General features: G+C 28.1%; 1 protein-coding gene across 1 annotated transcript in view; it reads left to right on the top strand.

The window, feature by feature from the left end:
• The window catches only part of LOC126990511 (glycine receptor subunit alpha-4-like), a 142530-nt gene that overhangs the window by 44636 nt on the left and 75394 nt on the right, over window positions 1-22500 (top strand). Inside the window, exon 2 of the mRNA XM_050849109.1 lies at window positions 21006-21111. Within this exon, the coding sequence (XP_050705066.1) occupies window positions 21020-21111 (92 nt within the window). The 5' untranslated portion in view covers window positions 21006-21019. The remainder of the gene's footprint in view (window positions 1-21005; window positions 21112-22500) is intronic.

The raw sequence follows: 22500 nt of genomic DNA, 5'->3' as shown, positions 1-22500 counted from the left end.
GTTTTGTTTTTCTATTCACAATTTTCTTCTCTTTTCCTGTGTTTTCTTCTCTTTTCCTCTCCAATGTATCTTTCTATGTATCTTTTTATGTATCTTTCTTTTTCTCTCTTCAGTATTTTCTTTACACTTTTCTTTGCTCTTCTTTTTCTTCTTTTTTCCTCACTCTTTCTTTTTCTCTTCACTATTGTTTGTTTTCTCTTCCATTTTCTACTCTTCATATTTTCTTTCTATTAATTTTCTCCGCTTTTTTAATTTATCTTTTCACTGTTTAAATTTTTCAGTGTTTTAATTTCTCCACACTCTTTCTTTTCTCTTCATTCCTTTTTCTGTTTTCTAGTTTCTTCTCATATTTTTTCTATTAATTTTTTCCGCTTTTTTAATGTATCTTTTCACTGTTTTCTTTCTCCAGTGTTTTCATTTCTCCACACTTCCTTTTTTTTCTTTATTTTTGTTTTCTATTTTCTACTCCTCATATTTTTCTCTATTTTTTCTCCACTTCTAATTTACTTCTCACTATTTTTCTCTTCTCAGTTTTAATTTCTTCACTTTTCCGTTGTTTTCTTTTCTTCTACGTTCTTTTCTTCTTCCTTTTTGGTCTCTTTTCTTCTTTTCCCTATATCTTTCATTTCTCTCCATCTTCTTTTCTCTTTGTTATTTTCTTTTATTCTTTCCTCCTGTTTTCTTTCTCCAGTGTCTTAATTTTTCCAGTTTTCTCTTATTCTTTTCTCTTCATTCTTTTTGTTTTCTATTTTTTGCTCTTCATATTTTTTTCTATTTTTTTTCTCCACTTTTAATGTATATTCTCACTTTTTTTTCCCTTCTCTGTTTTCATTTCTCCACTTTTCTCTCTTTCTCTTCTCTCCTACCTTCTTTTCTTCTTCCTTTTTTATATCTTCTTTTCCCTATACTTTCATTTCTCTCCATCTTCTTTTCTCTCTCCGTTGTTTTCTCTCATTCTTTGCTCTCTCTCTCTCTCTCTCTCTCTCTCTCTCTCTCTCTCTCTCTCTCTCTCTCTCTCTCTCTCTCTCTCTCTCTCTCTCTCTCTCTCTCTCTCTCTCTCTCTCTCTCTCTCTATCTCATTCTCTTTGTCATCCACTTTCTCTATGTCATTCATTCCTCTTTCTCTGTCTCATTCATACCTCTTTCTCTATCTCATTCTCTTTCTTTCTCTATCTCATCCACTTTCTCTATCTCATTCATTCCTCTTTCTCTATCTCATCCACTTTCTCTATCTCATTCATTCCTCTTTCTCAATCTCATCCACTTTCTCTATCTCATTCATTCATCTTTCTCTATCTCATCCACTTTCTCTATCTCATTCATTCCTCTTTCTCTACCTCATTCATTCCTCTTTCTCTATCTCCAGTTACTTATTCAAGCTTTGCCTTCCACTCCACTACATTAATTATCTTCTTTTTTTATTTATTTTTCGTGACAGGAGTAAAAAAAATAAATAAAAAAGCAAAGACAAAAACAACAACGTCAGTGTACGACCGAGGCACATTAATATTATTTCTTGTCATCAACCGCAACTTTTATTACTCTCTCTCTCTCTCTCTCTCTCTCTCTCTCTCTCTCTCTCTCTCTCTCTCTCTCTCTCTCTCTCTCTCTCTCTCTCTCTCTCTCTCTCTCGTTTTCGTTTTCTTTCATATTTTCTTTCATTTCTTCATTCATTTTTTTCATTCTCTGTTCTTCTTTTTTCTTTTCCTTTCTTTCTTTATCTCGATCTTTTCATCTTTCTTTTTCCACTTATTCAATATCTTTAATTTCTCTGTCTGTTTGTATTTTTTTTTTCTCTCTCTCTCTCTCTCTCTCTCTCTCTCTCTCTCTCTCTCTCTCTCTCTCTCTCTCTCTCTCTCTCTCTCTCTCTCTCTCTCTCTCTCTCTCTCTCTCTCTCTCTCTCTCTCTCTCTCTCTCTCTCTCTCTCTCTCTCTCTCTCTCTCTCTCTCTCTCTCACACATCCTTTTTTTACCTCTCCTCTCCTTTCCCCTTTCCTTCTTTTCCATTCTCTATCTCATTCTCCTTTCCTTCTGTTCTCTCTCTCTCTCTCTCTCTCTCTCTCTCTCTCTCTCTCTCTCTCTCTCTCTCTCTCTCTCTCGCTCTCTCTCTCTCTCTCTCTCTCTATCTCTCTCTCTCAGTCGTATTTACAACCTTTTTTTCCTTCCCTCGTTTTGTCTTCCCGAATGATAATAGTTTCCAGTCTTTCCTTTTTCTCTCCCTCGGGAAATAGAACTCGACTCATATCATTATTACGTCATTTGCAATACACACACACAGATGAGGGAGTGTTTGTGGAGCCGTGTGGTGTTTTTATTCTATTCATTTATTTTTGGTTCTTCTTTTTTGTATTTCATGTTAATTTCGTGTTTTTTTTGTGTGTTATTTGTTTCATCTGTTTTTTTTCTTATTTGTATTTTTTTTTGTATGTTCTCATGTTTTTTTTCTCTTTCTTTATTTATTTGCATCTTTTTTTCTTGTTGTCTTTTTAATAAATAATTTCTTCCTGTTTCTCTTCATCTTCCTGTATTCTATTTTTTTTCATTCCTTTCTTCATCTATTTTCATCTCTTTCCCGTGGTGTTTTTATCTTATTCAGTTTTTTTCTCGTTCTTCTTTTTTGTATTTCATGTTAATTTCGTGTTTTTTTTGTGTTATTTGTTTCATCTGTTTTTTTGTTATATGTATTTTCTTGTATATTCTCATAATTTTTCATCTTATTGTTATTATGTTATTTTCATTATTTTTTTCTTGCCATTTTCTATATTAATCGCAAATAACTTCTTTCTATTTTTTTATCTTCTTTCTATATATATTTTTTCATACCTTTTTCTTTCCACTTTAATTTTTTTTTCTTCCCATTTCTTATTTTCTTTCTTTGTATTCATTTTTTCATTCATTTTTCTTTCCACTTTCATTTTTTTTTCTTCCCATTTCTTATTTTCTTTCTTTGTATTCTTTTTTTCATTCCTTTTTCTTTCCACTTTCATTTTTTTTTCTTCCCATTTCTTATTTTCTTTCTTTGTATTCATTTTTTCATTCATTTTTCTTTCCACTTTCATTTTTTTTCTTCCCATTTCTTATTTTCTTTCTTTATATTCTTTTTTTTCATTCCTTTCTCTTTCCACTTTCATCTTTTTTTTCTTCCCATTTCTTATTTTCTTTCTTTATATTCTTTTTTTTCATTCCTTTCTCTTTTCACTTTCATTTTTTTTCTTCCCATTTCTTATTTTCTTTCTTTATATTCTTTTTTTCATTCCTTTCTCTTTCCACTTTCATTTTTTTTCTTCCCATTTCTTATTTTCTTTCTTTATTTTCTTTTTTTTCATTGCTTTCTCTTTCCACTTTCATCTTTTTTTCTTCCCATTTCTTATTTTCTTTCTTTATATTCTTTTTTTCATTCCTTTCTCTTTCCACTTTCATCTTTTCTTCTTCCCATTTCTTATTTTCTTTCTTTATATTCTTTTTTTTTCATTCCTTTCTCTTTCCATTTTAATTTTTTACACTAATCGCAAATAACTTCATCCTATTTCTCATCATCTTTCTGTATTCTATTTTTTTTCATCCCTTTCTCTATATATTTTCATCTTTTTATCCCGTCCTTTTTATTCTAATGTCAAATCTTCTATCTTTTTTTTGCCATTTTCTATATTAATCGCAAATAACTTCTTCCTGTTTCTCATCATCTTCGTATATTCAAAATTTTTCATATCTTTCTCTATATATTTTCATCTTTTTATCCCTTCCTTTTTATTCTAATGTCAAATCTTCCATCTTTATTTTTTGCCATTTTCTATATTAATCGCAAATAACTTCTTCCTATTTCTCATCATCTTCGTATATTCAAATTTTTTCATCCCTTTCTCTATATATTTTCATCTTTTTATCCCTTCCTTTTTATTCTAATGTCAAATCTTCTATCTTTTTTTTTGCCATTTTCTATATTAATCGCAAATAACTTCTTCCTATTTCTCATCATCTTCGTATATTCAAATTTTTTTCATATCTTTCTCTATATATTTTCATCTTTTTATCCCGTCCTTTTTATTCTAATGTCAAATCTTCTATCTTTTTTTTGCCATTTTCTATATTAATCGCAAATAACTTCTTCCTATTTCTCATCATCTTCGTATATTCAAATTTTTTTCATATCTTTCTCTATATATTTTCATCTTTTTATCCCTTCCTTTTTATTCAAATGTCAAATCTTCTATCTTTTTTTTTGCCATTTTCTATATTAATCGCAAATAACTTCTTCCTATTTTTCATCATCTTCCTATACACTAATTTTTTTTATCCCTTTCTCTATCTGTTTTCATCTCTTTCCCGTCCTTTTTATACTAATGTCAAATCTTCTATCTTTTTTTTGCCATTTTCTATATTAATCGCAAATAACTTCTTTCTATTTTTCATCATCTTCCTATACACTAATTTTTTTATCCCTTTCTCTATCTGTTTTCATCTCTTTCCCGTCCTTTTTATACTGATGTCAAATCTTCCATCTTTTTTTGCCATTTTCTATATTAATCGCAAATAACTTCTTCCTATTACTCATCATCTTCCTATATATTCTTTTTTTTCATTCCTTTCTCTTTCCATTTTCATTTTTTTTCTTGTCTTTATACTAATCTCAAACAATTTCTCCCTCTTTGTCTTTACCTTCCTATATTCTATTTTTTTTCATCCCTTTCTTCATCTATTTTCATCTTTTTTATTTTATACTAATGTCAAATCTCCTCTTCATATTTTTCTTCATCTTTCTATCGCTTCATAATCGCTTCGTCCTCCGGAGAGAGAGAGAGAGAGAGAAGGAATGAAAGAGCGAAGATTTATTTCACAGCCTAATTTTTCTCTAAGCTCCCCCAATTATCGTTATTACCTCCTCCTTAGTTTTATTATACTCTTCCAAGTTTACGGTTTATTATTTTATTTATTTAATTTTTATGTTTATTTTCGTACGTCAATCTTTTTTCTCTCAACCCCAATTCGTTTTCTTTTACCTCAATTATTCTGTGTCATTTTATTTTCCTTCTTTTCCTTTGTTTTATTTTATTCTCTTCCAAGTTTACTGTTTGTCATTTTATTCTTCTGTTTTTTTCATATTTATTTTCGTACGTCAATTATTTTTTTTCTTACTCCAGTCTATAACTAACTAATCTATTCTTTCCTTATTTTTCGAGATATTTCTTTTCATTAATCTCTATGCTTGTCTTTTTGGTACTTATGTTATTCCAATTTATAACTAACTAATCTATTCTTCGTTCCTTATATTTTCTAGTCATTTCTTTTTATTAATTTGTATGCTTGTCTTTTTGGTGCTTTTCTTATTCCAATTTATAAGTAACTAATCTTTTTCTTTCCCTATATTTTCTAGTTATTTCTTTTCATTAACTTGTATGCTTGTCTATTTTGTTGCTTTTTCTTATTCCAATCTATAAATAAATAATCTATTCTTTACTTATTTTTCCAGATATTTCTCCTTATTAATTCGTATGCTCGTCTTTTGGGTACTTTTCTTATTCCAGTCGATAACTAACTAATCTATTCTTTCCTTATATTTTCTAGTTATTTCTTTTCATTAACTTCTATGCTAGATTTTTGGGCTCTTTTCTGATTCCAATTTATAACTAACTAATCTATTCTTCGTTCCTTATATTTTCTAGCTATTTCTTTTTATTAACTTGATTGCTTGTCATTTTTGGTGCTTTTCTTATTCCAATCTATACGTAACTAATCTATTTTTCTTTCTTTATATTTTCTAGTTATTTCTTTTCATTAACTTTTATGCTTGTCTTTATGATACTTTTCTTATTCCAATCTATTTTTCTTTCCTTATATTTTCTAGTTATTTCTTTTCATTAACTTTTATGCTTGTCTTTTTTGGTTCTTTTCTTATTCCAATCTATAACTAACTAATCTATCCTTCGTTCCTTATTTTTCTAGTTATTTCTTTTCATTAACTTGTATGCTTGTCTTTTTTAGTGCTTTTCTTATTCCAATTTATAAGTAACTAATGTATTCTTCGTTCCTTATTTTCGAGATATTTCTTTTATTAACTTATATGCTTGTCTTTTTTGGTACTTTTCTTATTCCAACCTATAACTAACTAATCTATTTTTCGTTCCTTATATTTTCTAATCATTTCTTTTTATTAACTTATATGCCTGTCTTTTTGGTGCTGTTCTTATTGCAATCTATAAATAATTAATTTATTCTTCGTTCCTTATTTTTCTATTTATTTCTTTTCACTAACTTGTATGCTTGTCTTTTTTTTGTGCTTTTTTCAATTCCAATCTATAAATAACTGATCTATTCTTTCCTTATTTTTCCAGATATTTCTTTTTATTAATTCGTATGTTCGTCTTTTTTGTGCTTTTCTTATTCCAATCTATAACTAACTAATCTATTCTGCGTTCCTTATATTTCTTCTTATTTATTTTTATTAACTTCTATGTCTGTCTTTTTTGTGCTGTTCTTATTCCAATCTATAACTAACTAATCTATTTTTCCTTCCTTATTTTTCTAGTTATTTCTTTTTATTAACTTGTGTACTCGTCTTTTCGGTATTTTTCATATGCCAATCTATAACTAACTAATCTATTCTTTCCTTATTTTTCCAGGTATTTCTTTTTATTAACATGTATGCTTGTCTTTTTTGGTTCTTTTCTTATTGCAATTTATAACTAACTAATCTATTCTTTCATTATTTTTCTATTGACTTTTTTTTATAACCTGTATGCTTGTCTTTCTAGTGCTTTTCTTATTCCAATTTATAAGTAACCAATCAATTCTTCGTTCTTTATGTTTCTAGTTATATATTTTTATTAACTTCTATGCCTGTCTTTTTTGGTACTTTTCTTATTCCCATTTATACATAACTAATCTATTCTTTGTTCCTTATATTTTCTAGTCATTTCTTTTCATTAACTTCTATGCTCTTCTTTTTGGTGCCTTTCTTATTCCAGTCTATAACTAACTAATCTATTCTTCGTTCTTTATATTTCTCAGTTTTTTCTTTTCATTAACTTGTAAGCTTGTCTTTTTTAGTGCTTTTCTTTTGCCAATCTATAACTAACTAATCTATCCTTCGTTCCTTTTATTTTCTAGTTATTTCTTTTACTAACTTATATGCTCGTCTTTTTGGTGATTTTCTTATTCCAATTTATAACTAACTAATATATTTTTTTGCTTCTTATTTGTTCTATTTACTTCTTTTTATTATACTGCATGCTTGTCTTTTTTGGTTCCTTTTTTAATCCAATCTATAACTAACGATTTTATTCTTTCCTTATTTTTCTATATATATCTTTTATAAACCTCTGTGCTCGTTTTTTTGGTTCTTTTCTTATTCTAATTTATAACTAACTACTCTAATCTTCGTTCCTTGTTTTTCTTCTTATTTCTTTTCATTAACTTCTATGCTCGTCTTTTAGGTACTTTTCTTATTCAAATTTATAACTAACTAATCTATTTTTCTTTCCTTATATTTTCTAGTTATTTCTTTTAATTAACTTCTATGCTTGTCTTTTTGGTTCTTTTCTTATTCCTATCTATAACTAACTAATCTATTCTGCGTTCCTTATTTTTCTTCTTATTTCTTTTTATTAACTTCTATGCCTGTCTTTTTTAGTGCTTTTCTTATTCCAACTTATAACTAACTAATCTATTCTTCTTTCCTTATTTTCCCAGGTATTTCTTTTTATTAATTTATATGCTCGCCTTTTTTGGTACTTTTCTTTTTCCAATCTATAACTAAGTAATCTATCCTTCGTTCCTTATATTTTCTAGTTATTTCTTTTATTAACTTGTATGCTTGTCTTTTTGGTGCTTCTCTTATCCCAGACTATAACTAACTAATCTATTCTTCGTTCCTTATATTTTCCAGGTATTTCTTTTTATTAACTTGTATGCTGTCTTTTTTGTGCTTTTCTTATTCCAATCTATAACTAACTAATATATTCTGCGTTCCTTATTTTTCTTCTAATTTCTTTTTTATTGACCTGTATGCTTGTCTTTTTTGGTTCTTTTCTTATTCCAATCTATAACTAACTAATCTATTCTTCGTTCCTTATTTTTCTAGTTATTTCTTTTTATTAACTTTCATGCTTGTCTTTTTTGGTACTTTTTTAATTCCAATCTATAACTAACTAATCTATCCTTCGCTCCTTATTTTTCTAGTTATTTCTTTTTATTAACTTGTATGCTTGCCTTCTTTAGTGCTTTTCTTATTTCAATTTATAACTAATTAATTTATTCTTTCCTTATTTACCCAGGTATTTCCTTTCATTAACTTCTATCTTCGCCTTTTAGGGTTCTTTTCTTATTCCAATTTATAACTAACTAATCTACTCCTCGTTCTTTATTTCTTTTCATTAATTAACTGTACTTGTCTTTTTTGGTTCTTTTCTTTTTTCAATCTATAACTAACTAATGTATCCTTCGTCCCATATTTTTCTAGTTATTTCTTTTCATTAACTTGTATGCTTGTCTTTTTTAGTGCTCTACTTATTTCAATTAATAAGTAACTAATCTATTCTTCGTTTCCTATATTTTCTTTGTCATTTCTTTTTATTAACTTGTATGCTTGTCTTTTTTAGTGCTTTTCTTATTCCAATATAGATTGGAATAAGAAGAGCACCAATAAGACAGGCATAGAAGTTATTGAAAAGAAATACCTGGAGAAATAAGGGAAGAATAGATTAGTTAGTTATAAATTAGAATGAGAAAAGCACATAGAAATAATAAAAAGAAATACCTGGAAAAATAAGGAAGGAATAGATTAGTTAGTTATAAACTGAATAAAGAAAGAACCAAAAAACAAACATAAGTTAATAAAACAAATAAATAGAAATATAAGGGCAGAAAATAGATTAGTTGGTTATAGATGATAAGAAAAAAAAAAGACGAGCATACAGTTAATAAAAGAAATGCAATGAAAAAGGAACAAAATAGATTAGTTGGTTATAAATTGAATAAGAAAAAACATTGTTAAAGACAGGCATGAAGTTAAAAAGAACAAAGCATAAAAGAAAATGAAAAATGTAAAAGAATAGATTAGTTATAGAATGAAAAAGAAAAACCAAATAAAAGACAAGCATAAGTAAATTGAATAAAAAGCACCAAAAGACAAGCATCAATTTGTAAAAGAAATATAAGGGAAAGAATAGATTGATTAGTTATAAATTGAATAAGAAAGACCAAAAAAGACAGCATAGAAGTTAATAAAGAAATAACTAGAAAATATAAGGAAAGACTAGATTAGTTAGTTATAGATTGGAATAAGAAAAGCACCAAAAGACAAGCATGAAATTAATAAAAGAAATAACTAAAATAAGGAACGAATAGATTAGTTAGTTACAGTGGATTATAGATGAGTCAAGAACCAAAATGACAAGCATAGAAGTTAATAAAAATAAATAGCTAGAAAATATAAAAGAAGAATGAATTGATTAGTTATAAATTGGAATAAGAAAAGCATTAAAAAGACAGGCATAGAATAATAAAAGTACCTCAAAAATAAGGAAAGAAGAATAGATTAGTTAGTTATAGATTGGAATAAGAAAATCACTAAAAGACAAGCATACAAATAATAAGAAATAACTAGAAAAATAAGGAACGAAGAATAAATTAGTCATTTATAGATTGGAATAAGAAAAGCACTAAAAAGACGAGCACAGAGGTCAATAAAGAATTAACTAGAAAATAAGGAACGAAGAATAGAATAATTAGTTATAGATTGGAATAAGGAAAATACCAAAAAGACGAGCATATAAGTTAATGAAAAGAAGTAAGTAGAAAAATATGGAAAGAATAATGGATTAATTAGTTATAAATTGGAATAAGAAAAGCACATAAAAAGACAAGCATACAAGTTAATAAAAATAAATAACTAGAAAAATAAGGAACGAAAAATAGATTAGTTAGTAATAGATTGGAATAAGAACAGCACCAAAAAGACAAGCACACAAATTAATAAAAAAGAAATGACTAGAAAATATAAGGAACGAAGAATAGATTAGTTAGTTATAGATTGGAACAAGAAAAGTACCAAAAAGGAGGAGCATATAAGTTAATAAAAATAAATACCTGGAAAAATAAGGATAGAAGAATAGATTAGTTAGATTATAAATTGTAATAAGAAAAGCACTAAAAAAGACAAGCATACAAGTTAATAAGAGAAATAATTATAAAATAAGGAAATATTTTTCTAGTTATTTCTTTTTATTAACATATGCTCCTCTTTTGGTTCTTTTCTTATTTCTTTTATTAATTATGTTTCTTCTTTGTCGCCCATTTATTACTAACTAATCTAATCTTTTCTTCGTTCCTTATTTTTCTTCTTATTTCTTTTTATTAACTTCTTTGCTTGTCTTTTTGGTGCTTTTCTTATTCCAATCTATAACTAAAAAATCTATTCTTCCCTTATTTTTAAAGATATTTCTTTTTATTAACTTGTTTGCTCGTTTTTTGGTACTTTTATTCCAATGTATAACAAACTAATGTATTCTTTCCATATTTTTCTAGTTATTTCTTTTCATTAACTTCTATGCCTGTCTTTTTTGGTACTTTTCTTATTCCAATTTATAAATAACTAATCTATTTTTCGTTCCTTATTTATTTATTTTTTCTTTTATTAACTTGTGTGCTTTTTGGTGCTGTTTTTATTTCAATCTATATCTAACTTATCCATTATTCCATTATTTTTCTTGTTATTTCTTTTCATTAACATCTATGCCTGTCTTTTTGGTACTTTTCTTATTCCAATCTATTACTAACTAATCTATTTTTCTATCCTTATATTATCTAGTTATTTCTATTCATTAACTTCTATGCCTGTCTTTTTGGTAATTTTCTTATTTCAGTTTATAACTAACTAATCTATTCCTCCTTCCTTATATTTTCTAGCTATTTCTTTTTATTAACTTGTATGCTTGTCTTTTTTGTGCTTTTCTTATTCCAATCTATAACTAACTAATCTATTCTTCGTTCCTTTTATTTTCTAGCTATTTCTTTTTCTTAACTTGTATGCTTGTCTTTTTTGGTGCTTTTATTATTCCAATTCATAACTAACTAATATATTCTTCTTTACATATTTTTATATTTACTTCTTTTCATTAACTTATATGTTCGTCTTTTTTGTACTTTTCTTTATTCCAACCTGTAACTAACTAATTTATTTTCCGTTTCTTATTTTTCTAGTTATTTCTTTTATTAACCTCTGTGCTCCTCTTTTTAGTGCTTTTCTTATTCCAATTTATAACTAACTAATCTATTCTTCGTTCCTGATATTTTCCAGTTATTTCTTTCATTAACTTCTATGCTTGTCTTTTTTGGTTCTTTTCTTATTCCAATCTATAACTAACTAATCCATCCTTCGTTCCTTATTTTTCTAGTTATTTCTTTTTATTAATTTCTATGCTTGTCTTTTTGGTATTTTTATTATTCCAATGTATAATTAACTAATCTATTCATTCCTTATTTTTGTTTGTATTTCTTTTCATTACCTTCTATGCTTGTCTTTTTTGGTACTTTTCTTTATTTTCAATCTATAACTAACTAATCTATTCTTTCCTTATATGATCTAGTTATTTCTTTTTATTAACTTCCATGCTCGTCTTTTTGGGTTGTTTTCTTATTCCAATTCATAACTAACTAATCTATTCCTCGTTCTTTATATTATCTAGCTATTTCTTTTTAGAGTTAATAAAATGAAGTTAATAAAAAGAGATGACTGGAAAATATAAGGAACGATGAATAGATTAGTTAGTTATAAATTGGAATAAGAAAAGTACCAAAAAGACAAGCATAGAAGTTAATGAAAAGAAATACCTGGAAAAATAAGGGAAGAATAGATTAGTTAGTTATAGATTGGAATAAGAAAAGCACCAAAAAGACAAGCATACAAGGTAATAAAAAGAGATGACTATAAACTATAAAGAACGATGAATAGACTAGTTAATTATAAGTGGAATAAGAAAAGTACAAAAAAAAAATGCAGGCACAGAAATAATAAAAAGAATCTGGAAAGAATAAAATAATGAGAGAGATAATTAGTTAGTTATAAACCAGAAAAGAACCCAAAAAGTCAAGCATACAAAATAATAAAAAGAAGCAAATAGATAAAAATAAGGAGCAAAAAATAGATTAATTATTTATAGATTGGAATAAGCAAAGAACCAAAAAAGACAAGCATATAAGTTAATAAAAGAAATACCTCGAAAATAGGGAACGAAGGATAGATTAGTTACTTATAAATTGGAATAAAAAAACACTAAAAAGACAAGCATATAAGCTAATGAAAAGAAATAACTAGAAAAATAAGGAACGAAGGATAGATTAGTTAGTTATAGATTGGAATAAGAAAAGAACCAAAAAAGACAAGCATACAAGTTAATAAAAAGAAATAACTAGAAAAATATAAGGAAAGAAAAATAGATTAGTTACTTATAGATTGTAATAAGAAAAGTACCAAAAAAGACGAGCATAGAAGTTGATAAAAAGAAGTAAATAGAAAAATATGGAAAGAAGAATAGATTAGTTACTTATAAATTGGAATAAAAAAAGCACCAAAAAAGGAAAGCATAGAAGTTAATTAAAAGAAATAACTAGTAAATACAAGAAAAGAAAAATTGATTAGTTAGTTATAAATTGGAAAATGAAATGCACTAAAAAAACAGGCATAGAAGTTAATAAAAAAAACTAGAAAAATAAAGAACGCAGAATAGATTAGTTAGTTATAGATTGGAATAAGAAAAGCACAAAAAAAAAACAGTATACAAGTTAATAAAAAGAAATACCTGGAAAATATAAGGAACGAAGAATAGATTAGTTAGTTATAGATTGCAATAAGAACATCACCAAAAAATACAGGCATACAAGTTAATAAAAAAAATTACTTGAAAATATAAGGAACGAAGAATAGATTACTTAGTTATAAATTGGAATAAGAAAAATACTAAAAAGATAGGAATAGAAGTTAATGAAAAGAAATACCTGGAAAAATAAGGGAAGAATAGATGAGTTAGTTATAAATTGGAATAAGAAAAGCACGAAAAAGACGAGCATAGAAATAATAAAAAGAAATACCTGGAAAAATAAGGAAAGAATAATTTAGTTAGTTATGAATTGGAATAAGGAAAGCACCAAAAAGACAAGCATAAAGGTTAATAAAAAGAAATAACTGGAAAAACAAGGAAAGAATAGATTAGTTAGTTATAAATCGGAATAAGAAAAGTACCAAAAAGTTGAGCACACAAGTTAATAAAAAGAAATAACTGGAAAAACAAGGAAAGAATAGATTACTTAGTTATAAATCGGAATAAGAAAAGTACCAAAAAGTTGAGCACAGAAGTTAATAAAAAGAAATAACTAGAAAATATAAGGAAAGAAAAATAGATTAGTTACTTATAGACTAAAAAAGACAGGCATAAAAGTTGATGAAAAGAAATAACTAGAAAATATAAGGAACGAGTAAATGATTAGTTAGTTATAAATTGGAATAAGAAAAGCATAAAAAAGACGAGCACAGAGGTTAATAAAAGAAATAACTAGAAATATAATGAACAAGGAATAGATTACTTAGTTATAGATTGGAATTAGAAAAGTACCAAAAGACGAACATAGAAGTTAATGAAAGAAATGAAGGGGAAAAAATATCGTTATTTAGTTATATATTGGAATAAGAACAGCACCAAAAAGACGAGCATAGAAGTTAATAAAAAGAAATAACTAGAAAAATAAGGAACGAAGAATAGATTAGTTAGGTATAGATTGGAATAAGACAAGCATAGAAATTAATAAAAAGAAATAGCTAGAAAAATATAATGAAAAAAGAATAGATTAGTTAGTAATAGCTTGAAATAAGAAAAGTACCAAAAAGACTAGCATAGAAGTTAATGAAAAGAAATAACTAGAAAATATAAGGAAAGAAAAATAGATTAGTTAGATTATAGATTGGAATAAGAAAAGTACCAAAAAGACAAGGGTACAAGTTAATAAAAAGAAATACCTTGAAAAATAATGAAAGAAAAATAGATTAGTTAGTTATAAATTGGAATAAGAAAATAACCAAAAAAGACGGGCATATAAGTTTATAAAAAGAAATACCTGGAAAAATAAGGAACGCAGAATAGATTAGTTAGTTATAGATTGCAATAAGAACAGCACAAAAAAGACAGCATACAAGCTAATAAAAAGAAATGACTAGAAAATATAAGGAACGAGGAATAAATTACTTAGTTATAAATTGGAACAAGAAAAGTACCAAAAATACGAGCATAGAAGTTAATGTAAAGAAATACCTGAAAAAGTAAGGAAAGAATAGATTAGTTAGTTGTAGATTGGAATAAGAAAATAACCGAAAGGGCAAGCATAGGGGCTAATGAAAAGAAATAACCAAAAATATAAAGAACGAAGAATAGATTAGTTAGTTATAGATTGGGATAAAAAAAGGTTAATAAAATAAATAACTAGAAAATAAAAGGAACGCCGGATAGATTTCTTAGTTATAGATTGGAATAAGGAAGGTACTAAAAAGACAGGCATAGAAGTTAATGAAAAGAAGTATATAGAAAAAATATGGAAAGAAGGATAGCTTAGTTAGTTATAAATTAGAATAAGAAAAGCACCAAAAGAGACAAGCATACAAGTTAATAAAAAGAAATAGCTAGAAAATATAAGGAAAGAGGAATAGATTAATCAGTTATAAATTGGAATAAGAAAAGAAGCCAAGGAGACAAGCATAGAAGTTAATGAAAAGAAATAACTAGAAAAATAAGGAAAGAATAGATTAGTTAGTTATTGACTGGAATAAGAAAAGCACTAAAAAGACGAGCACAGAGGTTAATAAAAGAAATATCTAGAAAATAAGGAACGAAGAATAGATTAGTTAGTTATAGACTGGAATAAAGAAAAGTACCAAAAAGACGAGCATAGAACTTAATGAAAAGAAGTAAATAGAAAAATATGGAAAGAAGAATAGATTGGTTTGTTATAAATTGGAATAAGAAAAGCACCAAAAAAGACTTGCATACAAGTTAATAAAAAGTAATATCTGGAAAAATAAGGAAAGAAAAATAGATTAGTTAGATATAATTTGGAATAAGAAAAGAACCAAAAAGACGAGCATAGAGGTTAATAAAAAAATAACTAGAAAAATAAGGAACGAAGAATAGATTAGTTAGTTATAGATTGGAATAAGGAAAGTACTAAAAAACGAGCATAGATGTTAATGAAAAGAAGTATATAGAAAAAAATAGGAAAAAAATAGATTAGTTAGTTATAAATTGGAAAAAGAAAAGCACCAAAAAAGACAGACATAGAAGTTAATAAAAATAAATAGCTAGAAAATTTAAGGAACAAGGAATAGATTAGTTATAAATTGGAATAAGAAAAGAACACAAAAAGACGAGCATAGAAGTTAATGAAAAGAAATAACTAGGAAATATAAGAAAAGAATAGATTAGTTAGTTATTGATTGGAATAAGAAAAGTACCGAAAAGATAAGCATACGAATTACTAAAAAGAAATATCTGAATAAAAAAGGAAAGAATAGATTAGTTAGTTATAGATTGGAATAAGAGAAGCACCAAAAAGACAAGCATAGAAGTTTATAAAAAGAAATAACTAGAAAAATATAAGGAAAAAAATAGATTAGTTAGTTATAGATTGAAATAAGAAAAGTACCAAAAAAGATAAGCGTAGAAGTTAATAAAAAGAAATAACTAGAAAAATAAGGAAAGAATAATAGATAACTTAGTCATATATTTGAATAAGAAAAGCACTAAAAAAGAGAGGCATAGAAGTTGATAAAATAAATACCTCGAAAATATGGAACGAATAATAGATTAGTTAGTTATAAACTGAAATAGGAAAACACTAAAAAAGACAAGCATACAAGTTAATGAAAAGAAAGAACTAGAAACATATGGAACGAAGGATAGACTGGAATAAGGAAAGAATTAAAAAAGACAAGCATAAAAGTTAATGAAAAGAAATAACTAGAGAATATAGAGAAAGAAAAATAAATTAGTTAGTTATAGATTGGAATAAGAAAAGTACCAAAAAAGACATTCATTGAAGTTATTGAAAAGAAATAACTAGAAAATATATATAGAGAAAAATAGATTAGTTAGTTATAGATTGGAATAAGAAAAGTACCAAAAAAAGACAGGCATAGAAGTTATTGAAAAGAAATAACTAGAAAATAAAGAACAAGGAATAGATTAGTTAGTTATTGATTGGAATAAGAAAAGGACCCCAAAAGACGAGCATAGAAGTTAATGAAAAGAAATAACTAGAAAATATAAGGAAAGAATACATTAGTTAGTTATTGATTGGAATAAGAAAAGTACCCCAAAAGACGGGCATACGAATTAATGAAAAGAAATATCTGGAAAAATAAGGAAAGAATAGATGAGTTAGTTATAGATTGGAGTAAGAGAAGCACCAAAAAGACGAGCATAGAAGTTAATAAAAAAATAACTAGAAAAATATAAGAAAAGAAAAATAGATTATTTAGTTATAGATTGGAATAAGAAAAGCACTAAAAAAGACAGACAAAGAAGTTAATAAAAGAAATACCTCGAAAATAAGGAACGAAGGATAGATTAGTTAGTTATAGATTGGAATAAGGAAAGTATTGAAAAGACGAGCATAGAAGTTAATGAAGAGAAGTAAATAGAAAAATATGGAAAGAAGAATAGATTAGTTAGTTATAAATTGGAATAAGAAAAAACACCAAACAGACGAGCATACAAGTTAATAAAAGAAATAACTAGAAAATAAAAGGAACAAAGGATAGATTAGTTAGTTATAGACTGGAATTAGAAAAGTACCAAAAATACAAGCATACAAGTTAATGAAAAGAAATAACTAGAAAATATAAGGAAAGAAAAATAGATTAGTTAGTAATATATTGGAATAAGAACAGCACCAAAAAGACAAGCATAGAAGTTAATGAAAAGAAGTAAATCGAAGAATAAGGAACGCAGAATAGATTAGTTAGTTATAGATTGGAATAAGAAAAGCACAAAAAAGACAAGCATACAAGTTAATAAAAAGAAATACCTGGAAAATATAAGGAACGAAGAATAGATTAGTTAATTATAGATTGGAATAAGAAAAGCACAAAAAAGACAAGCATACAAGTTAATAAAAAGAAATACCTGGAAAATATAAGGAACGAAGAATAGATTTGTTGGTTATATATTGCAATAAGAAATTCTCAAAAAAGCCAGGCATTGATGTTAATAAAAAGAAATGACTGGAAAATATAAGGAACGAAGAACAGATTACTTAGTTGTAAATTGGAATAAGAAAAGCACTTCTTTCGCTGCATTCATCGTCAACAAACGAAAACCCTTATGCATTATCCCAACTACAATATAAAAAAATACTGATGAGTGCACACACCAAACACACACACACACACACACACACACATATATATATATATATATATATATATATATATATATATATATATATATATATATATATATATATATATATATATATATATATATATATATATATATATATATATATATATATATATATATATATATATATATATATATATATATATATATATATATATATATATATATATATATATATATATATATATATATATATATATATATATATATATATATATATATATATATATATATATAGAGATATATTTGTGTGTGTGTGTGTGTGGGTGTGTGTGTGTGTGTGTGTGTTTGCTCATCATGGTATATTTTTTTATTGGATAATAGGGTTTCGTTTGTTGACGATGAATGCAGGGAAGGAAATAAAGAGACGAAAAATAGCCTAATTCACCCCAAGCGGCGGCCGACCGGCGGCCAGGCAGCGGGCAGTCATGCGTCGTCGCTGTACACATCCTTAGAAACCGTTCTGTGTTATGCTCATGTCACGTTTTATCTATAATCTGATCGCACCATAGCGTTCAGGAGACTTTGCTCTATGAGATGAAATTATTTATTTCAATCCTGGTTCAAAGACTGCTGAGAAAAGCGATGATAAGTAAACCGTGTTATAAACATTTCGGAGCTGTCTTGTGACTTCAACTCATCACATTTCCTTTATGTTTTATTTTATCGAGTTTAGATAAACATAACTGAGTTTAGCTGAGTCCAACGGTACCAACTAAAGTGGTCTGTCGTGAATAAGAGACGAGCTATGACGAAGAAAACACAATTGTTTAGCGTCACGGCGGACATGTGAGTGAGGGAGGGGTGCAGCCAATCACAGGAGCCGTAACAAACGCTGCCTAGGCGCGTGATGAACAGGCTCCGTTAACAGACTATAGGTATAATAACAATAATGATTTTTTTGTTTGTTGTAGAAAATACAATGCGGGAATGTATATATCATAAAGTGTCATGTAAACTAGTTCAATTAAGTTTTATTCCAGTTTATTCATGATTTCAGAAAATAAACTTAGAAAATATACACTTGGAACAATTACGGGTATTATTGATTTTTAAGACTTTTTTTCCGTTTGCTGTAAAGAACACAATCAGAGAATATTCATTAATAAACCATTATAATTCCATGCCTGCATCTTTTCTTTATATTTATAGTGTTAAGGATGAGATTTGTCATTCTTGAATAATAAAACATATATAATCAAATGTTTTCTGAAATGAAGAACATCGTGAATTTCTTAACACTTATCCTTCCTGTGAAACACTTGCATAACTAAGGCAAACTGTTATATTCCAACGTGTAGAGAAACTCAGCAGCAACATTTTACGAGGAAATGTGTTGTGATAACTTGATTGGTTACAAAGTTATAATAGATTTCCCGTCTAGTACAAGGAAAAATCAGACCTCAAACTTTCATCCCTCCGCTATGTTTAACCCGTCCGCTGCGACTGGCACGGATTTGGCCTTCACTGGTAGCCTGGTAACATCGAGTCCTAGGTCTTTCTCTGCCTCTGTGGTGGATAGTGGCGTGTTTCCCATGTGGTATTGGTATACTGGATATCCCTTCACTGGTAGCCTGGTAACATCGAGTCCCAGGTCTTTCTCTGCCTCTGTGGTGGATAGTGGCGTGTTTCCCATGTGGTATCGGTATGCTGAATTTCCCCTCCTAATTTGCATGGCTTTACAATTTTCTTCATTGAATTGTAGCAGCCACTTTTTGTTCCATTCCTGTAGCTTGGTGATGTCTTCTTGTAGGAAATCCGCGGTCAAGGGGTTAAAGGGTGATGCCTACCAAAAAGATGCCTGTTACAGATCGCTATCATGCCATTTCATCAACTTTGGGCATCTCTCTGTACAAAACACAGCATGGGAATTTGGTACCGACCTCGACCCTGGCTCATGGACTATCCCACCCCAGTTCTTTTCTTTTACCTCAATTCTATAGCATTTTCTTTATTTTCCTTTCTTATTTCTTTTCTTTATGATTTTTCGTATTATTATTATTTTTTTTTCATTTTATTCCTCCGTTTTTATTGTTTCTGTTATTTTCACTTGATGTTTTCTCTTTTCTCTTTTTTTTTCCTTCGTTTTATTTCGCTCTCATCCAAAGTTTATTGTTTTTTAGTCTTTTTTTTATCTTTTCTTGCCTCGAGTTTCTTTTTTTCATTCGCTGATTGATATATTTTTTTCTTTTCTTTTTTTCATTTGTTTGCTCCTCAGTTGGGTAGTTTTTTTTTTCTATAATTTCCTCTTCACATATTTCCATTCTCGTTTTTTCTCTCTCTCCCATTCGCTTATTTTTCTTCATTTTTTTTCTACGGTTATTCCTTTTTTTGTTCACTTCTACTTCCATTCTTCTCTATTTTCTCTGGGTCATTATATTTTTCCATATTTTTCTTACCCTAATTTTCTTTTCTCACTCCAGTTCATATTTCATACTCCAATTCTCCTCTTTTTCCTATTTCTTTATTTATATTATTCTGTTTCTCGTATTGTTAGCTGTGTATTTTTATTTGTTTTACTCCTTATTTTTCTTTCTCTTAACATGTTTCTTTTCTCGTTTTTTTTCTCTCTCTCTCCCATTCGCTTATTGCTCTTCATTTGTCTATATTACTGTCTTTCCTTTTTTTTTCTACTTCTACTTCCATTCTTCTCTTTTTTTCTGGTTAATAATTTATCTTCCTTCGTTTCTCTGTGGTTTATTACGGTTATTATTCTTTTTTTTTTTATCGTATCCTTGTCAATTATTTTCTTCCTCTTCTCTTCCTTATTCCAAAGTTTTCTGTACTAATATTTTTTTTGTCTTCCTCACTTGTATTTATTATCGTTTCGTTTTATATATTTTTTTTATTATTTTACTTTCTCACCTTCAATGATTATTTTGTCTTTCATATTTATACCTTTGTTAATTATTTTTTTCTCTTTGTACAATTGTTTCTTTCATATGTGCTTTTTTCTCTCTATTTATGTATTCAGTGTAGTTTCCTTTTTAGTGGTTTTCTTTTTATTTTCACTCTTCCATCTTTTATTATTTCTTTTCCTTTTCTCTGTTTCATTTTTTCCTTTATAGTCTGGTTCATGTTTTTTTCCTATTTCTCTCTCTTCCTCATTCGTATTTTGTTTCATTTCATCTTTAACTCTTTTCATAACATCCAAACCATTTCACGATTATTTTCTTACTTTTTCATCTATTTTTTTATGATTTTCTTTCCTCTTCGTCATTTTTACAGTTTTCATAATTTTTACTTTTCTAAACATTTCACGATTATATATTTTGTCATTTCATCTTTTACACTTTTCATAACTTCACTTTTCCAACCATTTCACGATCTTTTTCTCGCTTTCCCATATATTTTTTGTGATTTTCCTTCCTATTCGTCATTTTCAGTTTTCATAATTTTACTTTTCCATCCATTTCACGATTATATATTTTCAATCATTCCAGCTCTTACACTTTTCATAATTACACTTTTCCAACCATTTCACGATAATTTTCTCACTTTCCCATCTTTTTTTAATGATTTTCTTTCCTCTTCGTGAGTTCTCATTTATTTTTTCTCTCTTTCCCAGGCGTGTCGTGAGAGATGGCAGCTCTTCCGATGTGGTGGGGGCGTCGAACCCTCTCCAGCCCTCACCACCTCCTCCACCTCCTCCATCTCCTGCTCTTTCATCTCAGGTAAGGCCATCACACACCTGCCCACGATATAACCTGTTTCTAATTAGCCACAACTCACCTGTCCTCTGTGTCACCTGTGTAAACTAATTAGTGGGTCTCGTTCCTTACCTGTTTTAAGCTAATAATTGTCTACTTTTCTGGGAGGTGAAAGATTGAAGATGCTGACTGACTCTTGCGTTAGGAACTTGGACAGCATAAGAATGATTTGTCAGTGAGAAAGATGAAAGAGTGAAGATGGTGACTGACTTCTGCATTAGAATGTTGGACAGCGCAAGAATAATTTACCAGTGAAAGGGATGGATATGCTGGTTAATTCTTGCTTCAGAAAGTTGGACAGCATAGGAAAAACTTGAGTAGATAGTTGAGTAGCGAGTATTTCTAAAGTTAACAAGGCAACGAGATGAAAGAGTATATCAACTGCTTAACTCTTGTATTAGGAAGTCGGACAGCACAATTTGGCTTTGAAGAAAATTGTTTATTCAGACCCGCTAGAGAAACATGTGAAAAAGTTAAGATACGTATTTGTAATTCTTGTAAAGTTAAGATACGTATTTGTAATTCTTGTAAAGTTAAGATACGTATTAGTAATTCTTGTAAAGTTAAGATACGTATTTGTAATTCTTGTAAAGTTAAGATACGTATTTGTAATTCTTGTAAAGTTAAGATACGTATTTGTAATTCTTGTAAAGTTAAGATACGTATTTGTAATTCTTGTAAAGTTAAGATACGTATTTGTAATTCTTGTAAAGTTAAGATACGTATTAGTAATTCTTGTAAAGTTAAGATACGTATTAGTAATTCTTGTAAAGTTAAGATACGTATTAGTAATTCTTGTATTAGGAAGTTGGACGTCATAGGAATAAACTTGAATGGAGTCGGTTATTGAGGCCTGCTAGAAAGGGATGAAAGAGTTTAGATTCGTATTGATCCTTGCATTAGGAAGTTGAACAGCACAACTTGAGCTTGGAAAGAAAGTCGTTTAATGAGGCCTGCTGGAAAGAGGTGAAAGAATTAAGATACGTATAAACTCTTGCATTAGGAAGTTGGACAGCACAGGAATAAGCTTGAATAGAGTCGATTATTGTGGCCTGCTAGAAAGGGATGAAAGGGTTTAGATTCGTATTAACTTTTGCATTAGGAAGTTGGACAGCACAGAGAGTCGGTTATTGAATAGAGTCTGTTATTGAGACCTGCTAGAAAGGGATGAAAGGGTTTAGATTCGTATTAACTTTTGCATTAGGAAGTTGGACAGCACAGATTAAGCTTGATAAGAAAGTCGTCAGAAAGAGATGAAAGAGTACGTATTAACCCTTGCGTAAGAGAGTTGGACAGCAGATAAATAGACGTAAAAGTAGATATCTTGTGTAGTTTTGAGGTATTTGGAAGGTT

The sequence above is a fragment of the Eriocheir sinensis genome, unplaced genomic scaffold (assembly GCF_024679095.1).
Source record: "Eriocheir sinensis breed Jianghai 21 unplaced genomic scaffold, ASM2467909v1 Scaffold17, whole genome shotgun sequence".
Classification (NCBI taxonomy): domain Eukaryota; kingdom Metazoa; phylum Arthropoda; class Malacostraca; order Decapoda; family Varunidae; genus Eriocheir; species Eriocheir sinensis.
The sequence above is the reverse complement of the archived record's forward strand: the minus strand, read 5'-3'. Positions and strand labels throughout refer to the sequence as shown.